General features: G+C 36.7%; 1 protein-coding gene and 1 long non-coding RNA gene across 8 annotated transcripts in view; one reads left to right on the top strand and one right to left on the bottom strand.

The window, feature by feature from the left end:
- The window catches only part of LOC143268673 (uncharacterized), a 39,140-nt gene that overhangs the window by 23,515 nt on the left and 3,247 nt on the right, over positions 1-12,378 (bottom strand). The window lies entirely within an intron of this gene.
- Positions 11,096-12,378, top strand: part of LOC121822746 (uncharacterized) — a 73,690-nt gene continuing 72,407 nt past the window's right edge. The window contains exon 1 of one of the 7 annotated variants that reach the window (XR_006063956.2): positions 11,096-11,501. Coding sequence is in view for 1 of the 7 variants with exons in the window: in XM_076551871.1 (XP_076407986.1) it covers positions 11,446-11,501 (56 nt within the window). In the remaining 6 variants the exon portion in view is untranslated. The remainder of the gene's footprint in view (positions 11,502-12,378) is intronic. The other 6 variants (XR_013044740.1, XR_006063954.2, XR_013044737.1 and 3 more) reach the window with 6 other exon arrangements.

The following is a 12,378-nucleotide window of genomic DNA, read 5'->3' as shown; positions in this document are numbered from 1 at the left end:
TAAAATCAAGAAATTCGCATTTAAGCAGACAAAACAAGAAAAGATTATATACAGTGAGGCAATTCAGACAGGGAAAGACAAATATCACATGTTTTCTCTCATCTGAGGTTCCTAGCTCCATATCTTCAGATGGGAATATAGACCATGGAGTGACTGTAGAAACCTGCAAACTAGAAAGGGACAGTACTGGGAGAACACATAGGTTGATGTCTCATTCTTATCATCACATTCATACATTAATGCATCATTTAATTATCATCCAAGATACTTATACTTATAGTTGATGGTACTTAACACAGAAATCCACAATTGACCAAGGTGCAGAGAGTAGGAAACTACTGAATACATGTATAAATGGAACATGTATACGGAACCTCTCTTCAAAGGTGGAAGGATTACTGTGGGACATGGGGAGGAAAGAGAGTCAGAATCAGGAATATTGGATGACTTCAAGGAAACTGTCTTCGTGCACAGCAGGGAAGTTGCACATATAAAGTCATTGCAGTTGAGACAGCATTGCAAGATTTGTGTAAGCTCAAATCACACCAAATCCAGCTGGGATAGCTCAGTTGGGTATGAATTTGAACACCTCAATTGGGAATTGGTAGCTATTGGAGAGCGAGACAGAGAGCAAGACAGAGAGAGAGACAGAGAGAGACAGAGAGAGAGAGAGATGGAGGAGACAAAGAGAGGGAGGGAGGGAGAGAACAAGGGAGCAAGAGAGGGGAGAGGGAGAGAGAGAGAGAGAGAGAGAGAGAGAGAGAGAGAGAGAGAGAGAGAGAGAGAGAGAGAGAGAGAGAGAGAAGAGAACTCTATGACCTCCATGACCACCACAATCTGGACTTGTTGGTTGTAGAAGACAAAAGAAGAGGAGAGCAAAGTTGGGTGGGTAGGGAGGGAAGATGAATCTAAGAGAAGTTGAGGAAGTGATAAAAAAAATCAAAACACATTGTATAAAATATACAAAATGAAAGAACTAATGTATATATATGCAAAAATCCAACATTAACAAGGCTGTCACTAATTCATTAACTATTTTCACCATACCATGTTTGAAAGCAATAATTTCATTCTAGCCAAAAATTCTTAGTCTTTGATCACCTTACCTTTTCCCATTTCTCTTCCAACTCAGCTTCTGCTTCTTCCTACCTCTCTGGGTTGATGAAAGACTGTGGTAGGTTTAGCATATCATCCCCAACATACTACAATGACCATTATTCAGTAGTATTGGGCATAAAAGAACAAATAATGGTAATAAGAACTGCATTGAAATAATTTTTAGCCTACTGTGAAAATATACAGATATGTTTATAATACAGTAATGCTAGAGTAATATAAAAAGACACTAAAAATGACAGTAAATGTCTTGTTACATAAAAGCATTTAAGACAAATATTTTAATAACTTTAGTAAAGCAAGAGGCACTTTGTAAACTATGGTAATGAAAGTGGCTACACAGAGCCTAAATAGGTTAGCAATTTCAATTCTTTATCATAAAAAAGTAACTCCAACATAAACTGAACAAGTAAAAACATAAAAATGAACATGACAAATTGTTTTTAAAAATATACGTGTAATAAAAATATTAAAAATACGTGTTGGGGATTTAACTCAGTGGTAGAGCACTTGCCTAACAAACGCAAGGCCCTGGGTTCGGTCCTCAGCTCCGAAAAAAAAATATTAAAAATAATTTACAAAGCAATAAAGAAAGCACACATTTTTATATAAAATTGAAAAATAAAACTATCATATAATGGCACAATAGAAGAGGGAAACTCAGTTATTGCATCTGGTCACTCCCGAGGAAACAGAATTAATTGCATGGATATTTTAAGAAGTTTCACTTTGAATGTTCTATTTTTTATATATACACTTAAGGTTATTGTATAAAATGATTGAATCTTTTATATCTTAATGTTTGAAAAGTATTTTCTTGTGAATATGTAGTTAGTAATGCAATTAAATAAAATATAAATTATCATGTACTTCCACTTTTGTTTATTTTTGAATAATAATAAATTTATATATATTTCAGATAAGGATAAAAAATTTTTGCTTATACTGATATGATTTAGGTGACCATAAGGACAACATTAGCTCATATTATGTTTCTATTTTAATGAAAAACTTGCATTAAAAAGTCAATGAGATGCATATAGAGGGTAATTTTTATTTAAAATAAGGACTTTATATTTGTTTTAATTTAAAACATAAAATTTGATATTCTGTCAATCATCCTGTTAAAAATATTTTCAATTCTAACAACATACTTTTAAAAGTCTGTCTAAATGACTTACATGTTTCTGCTCCATATTTATTAGATTATTTCCAATGGGATATTCTTCTAACACTTTCAGTGAATTATACACAGATTAAATTTTATGGGTTTTGAAGTAATTCTGTGACCCTTAGCTTATATAATTAAGTATTTTCTGAGAAAACATGTTGAAAATGTAAATTTCTGTTTATTATAACTGTAGGAGTTTATTCAAGTAGATAATATATAGGGTTCATAATAAAGAATCGGGAAATGGGATTAAAATGCAAAGGCCAAAACAGTCCCCTTAGTATTTTAAACCATTTTATTGTTTGTCTAAAGACACTCTTTTGCATTAGAGATAAATTTTTAATGTGTCAGAAAAGCACTTGTATCTATCAGACTAGCTAACACCCAAAATTGTATAAGCTTATGTCTCTCCCAAGCACTCTAAGGGCAGAATCGACACATTTGTACCTTATATTATATTATATTGTTCAAGATTATTTTTAATATTAAATAAAATATGAATGAAATGCATTATATGTATTATCCATCATCATCATAGAATCTTGTCAATATAGTTCACTGAAGAAAGCAGGGATAAATACACAAAGATTAAGAAAAGACACATATAAAACACACGTTAAAATCTCTCATGTTTTATATTTTGATTTACTGAAAAGAATTATTGATGCTAGCCAAGGAAGAAAATACACACTAGATTTAAGATGTCCTTGGAAGTTAAAAACATAATGACAAAGACTAATATGTTGGATTACTTTTTGTTCTCTATGCTTACATATTTAGCTTGATAATTTTAGTAAGGGCACTGAATCTTTAACTCAATGATCTCAGCTTTGTTGATGTACAAATTTAGCTTACATCATTTATAAAACAACCACCAACAAAAATTCATAATATGAATGCTTGAATATGAAGGGCTGGGGTAGGAAAATTTACTGAAATGATGAACAGCTATCAATTCATAGATCTTTATTAAGTGTTTTTAGAAGTAAAGCTCTACATGGATGCTTCAGTTATTCTTCACAGTATGAAAGGCCATCAGTTCATGACATGCTTGGCATCCCAACATCAGAGGTATTCAAGGAGGTCAGATACACTTTTATTTGGGATTTTAAGATGAAATCTCAGTTACTCTTGAAGAAGTAGCAGCAGAATATACTTGTACTGTTTTAGATGTTTCATGTTATTATAATTTGAGCGTTACTTATACCATAACTCCTACATGCACATTAATTTTCATGAAAAATTATCGAGTGTTCATACTTAGGTTTATACTTCATTTTTAATCATTATTATGTAATCTGAGGTACAAACCCAAATTTACTATTTTTTATTTAAGCTTCAAGTTATTTAAAAGTCATTTCTTGGATTAATCATTTTGTGTTTTGAGTTCTCTTGACACTGTCACAACAAATATATTTCTGATAAACTTTGGGTTTTATTTCTGGATGTGCTTTCTTTTTTATTTTACTTTATTAAGAAATTATCTACTCACTCCTCATGCTATCCACAGACCCCGCCTCCATCCTCCCACCCCCAGCCCTCTTTCCCAAGCCACCCTGCATCCCCACATCCCCCAAATCCAAGCCCCTTCCCACTGCACCAAGGCTGTGCAAGGTGTCACACCAGAGGCGAGGGTGACTAGACCTGTCTATTTTGGTGACCAGCCTAGCAAATAACCTAGCTGTAATCCTAGAGCCTTTGTCCAGGGAAAGATGGAGGCAGATATAAAGATCCACGGCCAGGCACCAGGCTGAGTTCTGGGAATTCAATTGATGAGAGAGAGAGGAGAGATACTGCAGGTGAGGGACGTCGAGATCATGATGGGAGGATGTGCAGATATGGTGGACCACACTACTGGAAACCCATGAACTGTGGACTGGTGGCTGTGGAGCCCCCATGGGACTGGAATAGGCCTTCTGGACATGCAAGAGAGTTGTTTGGCTCGAACTATTTGGGGGGCACCTAGGCAGGGGGATCAGGATCTGTCCCTGGTGCATGGGCGGGCTTCTGGCATTGTCTGCATTCTGACCCACATGTTATCTTTTAGTTTCTTAATAGTAGCAATTCTAACAGGTGTATGATTATTCCTTATTGTTTTAAATTTCATTACCCCGATGACCAGTGCATTTAAAGTACATTTGTATGATAACTGTTTCAGAAGTACTTACAAATGTCCACTGTATTTTCAAAGTTTTGAGGTTATAATAGCAACATTTCACTCTTCCCTTTCCACCTTCAAGACCCTCCTTTAAGAGGTTACTCCTTGCTCTCAAATCCATTGCCTCTTTTTTCATCAATTGTTATTGCATACATATATATTCCTAAATATTACCTGCTTAGTCTGCATAAATTTACTGGTACATATGCTTTAAAAGTCAGGTTAAGGCATGTGTCGTGCGTGGAATCGGGGGACACTCTGTGAAATACTCAGTTTGTGCTTATCTGTGCTGTGGGGGTGATCAGTCTATGTAGTTAGCTGTAGTGGGTAGCTATTCAAGCTTGGTTCTGGAAGTTCCAACCCCCGTTGAGACTCTGGCAACTGTACACCTTCGAGGCGGGGCCAAGGGAGGCGTCTGGAGACCCGAGACCTGGATGGACATGCTCTTTCTCTGTTCCTGGACCCTGGACGGTGGAGGTTGACTGAGCAGAGCTCAGAGAACACCGCTGGACTGCAATACACCTTCCCCAGACCCCCGCAACCTATTTCTTCCTTCATTTGTAAGTCACCCACTAAATAAATCTTCCTTTTAAATATGTGGAGTGGCCTATATAATTTTCCCAATATCTGGCGCCCAACGTGGGGCTCGAACCCACGACCCTGGAATTAAGAGTCCCATGCTCTACCGACTGAGCTAGTCACCCACTAAATAAATCTTCCTTTTAACTACGTGGAGTGGCCTATATAATTTCCCCAATAGTTAGCCTCCTGAGATGATCAGCTGATACAATGTCCGTGGAATACAGGCAGTAAGAATTTCTTAGCCAAGACAGGAATGTGTATTATTTGAAAAACATCAGTTTATCCATATTAAATTACTGAATTTTTTTACTTACAAAATATTTAGTAAGAGTTTTGAACAAAAAATATTTTCTTTCATTTTCCATCTCCTTTCTTTGATGCATGATTCTGCAAAATCAATTATTATTTTTTGACCCCTATATATTTCATGTGATTACTTTATGTGCTTTCTGTATTCCTTCACAGCAATTAGGAACAACGAAATAACGTATATTTCTGCTTCATGTTGTACTCTTTTTACTAGAAGAGTGTCTGAGAAATAATACCCAAACAATAAATACTCATTGAATAATTACATTATTAAATCCATGTAATAAAATAAAAACATAAATATTTCCATAGCAAAAAGTTCAAAATAAATATTTCTTTAATGAGTTACCTAATCTATTAAACTGTGACCAAATATTGGGTACTCTTTCATTGATGTTAAGAGGGAAATATTTTTTTATATAATCATGACTAATTAGGTAGAATAACATAGACTGAGAAGATTTTGTCACTGGTGCTTATCTTAGTCACTCCCTCATCAAGGAAGCTCCTTTTTGCAGTAGATGGAAATTATTACAGAAACCACAACTGGTCAAAATCCAGAGGTTAACGGATTGTGGGGTGTCCACCTTAATTAATGAACTTACAGTACAACTTCTAACTTAAAGCTCAGGGAACAGTGAAGAAAAGGAGGAAGGAAGAGTGTAGAAGCCAGAGGACCAGCACAGATGCTGACAGATAATCTCTTCTAACAACAACAACGAAGAGGAAACAAACAGGTGAGTAGGAGAAGCAGGGTGTAAAAGGAGCAGTTGGGAGGAGGAAGAGGAGGAATAAAGATATATTGAATGAAATTATATAAATATTAATAAAATATTATGAAACAAAATTAGGCAAAAAAGGTATTACATGTCAAAAATTCTTCTTTAAGATATTATTTCCCCTTCAGAACCTAAAAATATGTTGTATATAATTTAGTCAGTTGGGGATTAAGTCTTAGTCTCTGCATTAATGCTAGAATAACAAGTTCGAGGCTGTTACTGTGTGGTTTATATTTAGAAGGTTTAGTATTTGGTTAGTTAATGGTGGTGAGGCTATATTATATTTGGGTATAAAACTACATCCGTAATCTGGGTCAGTTTTGAATCCACTGTAAAATACTGTTTTCAAAAATACTGGAAGGCTGGGCAATGGTGGTGCATGCCTTTAATCCTAGCACTCGGAAGGCAGAGGCAGGCGGATCTCTGTGAGTTCAAGGCCAGCCTGTTCTCCAAAGCAAGTTCCAGGAAAGGTGCAAAGCTACACAGAGAAACCCTGTCTTGAAGAAAACCAAAATAAATACATAAATAATAAAATAAAATAAAATAAAATAATGGAAGAAGGAATTAGAGATGTACAATATTTGAATAAATAAATCTCACAAAAATATTTTCTAATATTTCTTATGAGTCATATGTTTGCATTCATTTACAAATACAACTATAAAATTGCATGTTTAAAATACCAGTGCTTTTGAAAGTTGAATAAGAACTTTAAACCTTTGTCTCTTGTGATGTGATGACAAAATATTTTTCAACCGTGGCTTTATTTTTACTTACTGTATAACTTATCAATACTAGTGTTTCATAACCCATTTTTCATTTAAGTACAAATATACCCTCAGAGAACTTTCTGCAAAAATCAGTGTTTCCATGTAAAAATATCAAGCACACAGATAAAACACATTTTTAATTAAATATGCATGTGTTTGTATGTGTGACATAGAAATGTTCATACTTACTGTCCTGGTTCAATCACAGTGCATCTATCATGCATGTATAAAGGGCAATACATATTGAGAAGACTTTATTTGAGTAGACATTTTTTTTTTCCAAAATGAGATTAGTATTTGTGCATTAACCTGGAATTAATAATTTAAAAATCTTTACTGCTAGGCTCTGTACCTGAAATAGCTGTTGCATATATGAACACAGATGCTTTGGATATCAGCCCCAAACTGCTGGACCAGTTAAATTTCCAACATAGAGTGGGAAGGGATTCTATTAGACCTACCCAAGGCTCAGGAGCTATTGCCAGTTGATTGCTACCAGCTGAGGAAAAGTAACTTTGCTTTGGGAAGGGGGTGACCATACCTCAGTGGGTAACTCCATATCCATCCACATATCAGCAGCACTAAATGGACTAAGAAGAGTGCTTAAAAATAAGAGACTGTGAGGTTGAGATGGAGATGGGAGGAAGGTGGGGGGAGCTGGAGGGATAGAAATATGTATAGACATGACCAAACAACAGTGGATATTTGTGTGAAAATTTCAAAGGATAAAATGCCTTTAGTGTTTAGTACATACCACATAAGAGTTCACCATAGGTAATGGGCTCCAAAAAAGCCAGCTCATGCATCAGGGATAGATCCTGATGCCACTGCCAGGGGCCCCTCAAACAGACTCAGCTACACAACTATCTCCCATATGCAGAGGGCTTAGTCTTGTCCCATGCAGGCTCCACAGATGTCTGTCTAAAGTTTGTGAGTTCCTAGGAGCTACAGTTGTCTCTGTAGATTTCCCCATCATGATCTTGAGCCTCCCTTTGCTCATAGAATCCCTCTTCCCGCTCTTCAACTCAGAGCTCTTAAATGTTGAGCCATGTCTCAGGCCCTCGGCTATATAATCATATTAAAAAACACTATGTATTGTTGATAAATCTCTGTGAGTGTTTAAGATGTACTAAATAATCAGCACATTAAATTCCATATTTTATCAAAGATAATTATTTTTTCAGGTATGTATTGTATGTTGACTGTATTGCCCCTTAAATGACCTTCTATTTCATACTTCTCAGCTTCCCATTAGTCAATTTTGTCCCTGTAGACAGATTTATTTCTACCTTTATGTCATATATACATATGTTATTTAAATGCCATTTCTCCTCTCTACAGAGAAAGATAACTTATTATGTAGCACATTTAAGAAGAATCTAGTGTTCTGAAAAATTGCATCCCTTTTGATAAAACATAGTGTAGTTGCCCACAATTAAACCATTATCCATAATATATTTGTTGAATTAGAGTAAATGAAAACATTAATCACCATAAATGTATTTAAACTACATAGCATTAGCATTAACAGTCTTTACATCTTCAAATGCCAAGACACGGAACTCAAGAATTTAAGCTATACAAAACTGGATTACATATGTTTTCCACACTGACCATTTGATATTGAATAGCCAATTGGTGAGTTCTTCCCTGGGGAAGACTATTTCTCCTGCTCTAAACTTCAGTTGCTTTTGCTTGTAGATTTTTTTGTGTAGGGTTGAGGCCTCCTGGGATTTTCCCTATCCACATTAGCATGTCTATTGTTGTCCTTGTCTGGCTCATGTTTAGTCAGTATGTATTTAGGTATCTCTCTCTCTCTTTCTCTCTCTCTCTCTCTCTCTCTCTCTCTCTCTCTCTCTCTCTCTCTCTCTCTGCTCGAGTGTGTGTGTATGTGTGTGTGTGTGTGTGTGTGTGTGTGCATACATAAACATATGCATAAATGTATACAACAACTAATGAAAAAAGAGGCCATGGATTTGGAAAAGATCATTGAGGAATACATGGGAAGGTTTGCAGGGAGGAAAGGAAATGTGGAAAGGAAATAGTTATATAAAAAAGTAAAAAGGAATAATTAAGAAATGAAGTACAATAGTGTTGATTAGATGAGCTGTATAGTTCAGCATAAGCCCATTGAATGACACCCTAGACTCTAGAGCCTTTAGGTTTATGGAAATGTGAAGTGTCAGACAATTTAAATCCAATCTTTCATCGTTTTAAAAAAGACATATAACTGAAATGTTAACTCTAAAATCATGGAGATAGCTTGAAATTGAGGAATAAATATAACCCATTTTCTATTAAGAACAATCTAGGTATCGAGTCTGAAAGATGTTCACTTGAAGAGACGAATGTCCCCACCTGAATGTTGAGCCTCCAGACAGGGTTTCTCATTTAGGAGGAGGGAAGAAACCAGCACTCCCTACTGGCACTTCTCACTGGAGAACCAAGGACATTTATACAACTTCTGCTCTCAGTGTTGCTACTTTTAGCTGCCATGCCAGGTTTTTTTCTAAACCCCCAGTCATCTCTCATCATTCCCCATCTATAACATGTAATAATAAATTCATCTGAGCACCAGATCAGGAACCAGTGTTCTCAAATTCTTCTGGCATTTCTCATGTTCACCTAAGACAACACCAAGGACAATCTCTAGCTTTTAGCCAAGAAAGAAACAGAACACGTTTGAGATCTGTTTACCCTGACTATATAGCCAAATTCTGCCTTCTGTTCTTATCATTTCACACACTGAAGAGATAACTCTAACTTCTGGTGCAGAACTGGATCATTGGTAGTATCAGATGTGACACTGGGGTATCCCTCCAGTGGGCCTTATCTAGGAGACCTCAAAAGTGCATCAGTGATTTTATTTATATAACTGTCAGGTGGGGGCAGGAAAGAAAAGCCTTGAGTTCCACCTGGGAATAGACATTATGGAAAATCAAAGGCAAGAGTTATTAACATCTCAAACTCAAGGCAGTGACCCAGGAGAATCCAGGCCAGAGGATATATTATTTAATGCTTAAATCAAAGTCTATTAGAATCTCTTGATGGGCTCACAAGAGCATCCATCTTCTGAGTTCCTTCTCATTTTTATTTTTGCCCTCTAAACATGTACTGAAGAATGATGAACCCAGGATATGTCCTCAGAAATTTGGAGAGCAGCTGGAGTGATTAGGATCATAGTTTGAGGTCCATCCCAGATGTGTTCTGTAGAGTGAGAATGAAAGAATAAATTTAACCACAATTAATTTTTTTTTTTTTTTTTGGTTTTTCGAGACAGGGTTTCTCTGTAGCTTTGCGCCTTTCCTGGAACTCACTTGGTAGCCCAGGCTGGCCTTGAACTCACAGAGATCCACCTGGCTCTGCCTCCCGAGTGCTGGGATTAAAGGCGTGTGCCACCAACCCCCGGTCAAATTTTTTAGTTTAAATGATAATGTATTTGTCTCTCTTGGTTGCAGATATGTGCTTGCAGTATTGAAAGTGAGTCAAGACTATGGTACTTTATATCTGGGAAGAATTTTTTTATTAAAAAGAAAATCATTAGTATGTACTGATTGTTTAAATAACATCTCATATGTCCATAAGCATGTAAGGAGAGTGCAATTCCATGTATTGTTTAAAAATGCCAGTCATATGATTCTTTCATCAAAATTTCCTCTTGAGTATTTAATACCATGTGTTGGCTCCAAATAACTATGTTTTTAAAATATTGATTATTTATTTATTCTTGTGTGTGTGTGTGTGTGTGTATGCTTGAGTGATTTTATGTGCACTGTATGCATGCAAGTGTCCATAGGGGTTACAGAGATTGTTAGAAAATAAGAACTAGAATTATAGACAATGTGAGCAACATGTGGGTGCTGGTAGTTGAGCCCAGGTCTTCTGCAAAAGCACTAAGCACTGTTCACCTCTGAACCATCTCACCATCTCCAACCATTTTCCTTTTGATTATAAAGACCAATAGAAAGCTGGTGTCCAGAGGTCATTTGGGCATGAGTCAAACTTCTGGCCCCTTTATTCACTCTTCTACCAGTTGTCACATCTTTAAAGAATAAGTCAAAGGCCATTTTTTTTTACCCAGTGGCTTATCTTGGAAGCATTGAGAAAAATTGACCTCTGTATTGATCCTTCTCTTTGTAGAACGGACACAGTTTAAAGTTCACTTAGTGGAGACATGATAGCCTCTCTGAACAGGAGAACACAAGGCTTGCCAAGGTATAAGACATTTTGAAAGGGCACCATAGTCCCCTGTGACCTATTTTACCATGGAGTTCAAGGGACATGATAATATCCCCTGTAATTTCTTTAACATTAGAACAGGCTCCAAAAAATGATTATTATGTACCTAGAAGGTAAACATATCAATCTCTTATTTTTTTACTATTGTGTAATATTTAGATAGAACTTGGAAAGAAGTCAAACTGTTAACTAACTTTGATTAAGCATGCATTTTTTTTAAGCTAAATTGGTCCATGTCCTGGTTAAGGGGCATGGAAGAAGGTGGGATCGGGAGATCCCAGCAGGATCAAGAACAGAGAATAGCCAAACGAAAGGAAACACATGAACTATGAGACAAAGGCTAAGGGGCCCTCAACTGGATCAGGCCCTCTGAAGAGGTGAGACAGTTGATTGGCTTGATCTGCTTGGGAAGCATCTAGGCAGTAGGACTGGGTCCTGTGCTCATTGCATGAGTTGACTGTTAGAAACCTGGGGCTTATGCAGGGACGCTTGGCTCAGTCTGGGAGGAGGGGACTGGACCTGCCTGGACTGATTCTACCAGGTCAATCTCGGTCCTCAGGGTAGGCTTTGCCCTGAAGGAGATGGGAATGGGGGGTGGGCTGGGGGGAAGGGGAGGGGGGCAGGAAGGGGGAGAACAAGGGAATCCGTGGCTGATATGTAGAACTGAATGGTATTGTAAAATAAAAGAAAAGAAAAAAAAAAAAAAGAAGGTGGCACTACCCCTATGAAGGCAGGTTTACTTTAAGCCATGGTAAAGAGATAGATGGGATAATTATACCTTTAATGAGGTGATGTACTTTTCTTTCCCAGAATTCCTTTCCCTTGGTACAGTCCCTACAAGATCTTGTGCCTGCCTTTCTGTCTGTGAAAGCCTTAACTTCCCTTTTCTCCTTCCCTATTTCTTTGTGACGCTGACTACAACCTAAGTGTGTCCTTTTGGTATGTTGGTCTTTCTTACTCTTTCTCCAAAACTTCCTAACCCACCTTCCCCAGCGTTTAGCTGCCCACTACCATGTATCTGACCTTCATTTCAGCTTACCACAAGAAATGGCATAGGTTTTTTTTTTTCTCCTTTCCATTCTCCTTCTATGGGCAGCTATGAAGGTTACAGTTTGTTTGCCCTGTTTTTTGTTTGTTTGTTTGTTTGTTTGTTTGTTAGGCTACAGTAAAATTGCCCTCAGGTTTCCAAATAAATGAGTAGGTACCAAGCAAGAGGTATGAAAAAGGAAGGCTTTTTTTTTTTTTTTGGTCTTA

Source organism: Peromyscus maniculatus, chromosome 15 (genome assembly GCF_049852395.1).
Source record: "Peromyscus maniculatus bairdii isolate BWxNUB_F1_BW_parent chromosome 15, HU_Pman_BW_mat_3.1, whole genome shotgun sequence".
Lineage (NCBI taxonomy): Eukaryota > Metazoa > Chordata > Mammalia > Rodentia > Cricetidae > Peromyscus > Peromyscus maniculatus.
Note: the sequence above shows the minus strand (reverse complement) of the source record. Positions and strands in the feature narration are given on the sequence as shown.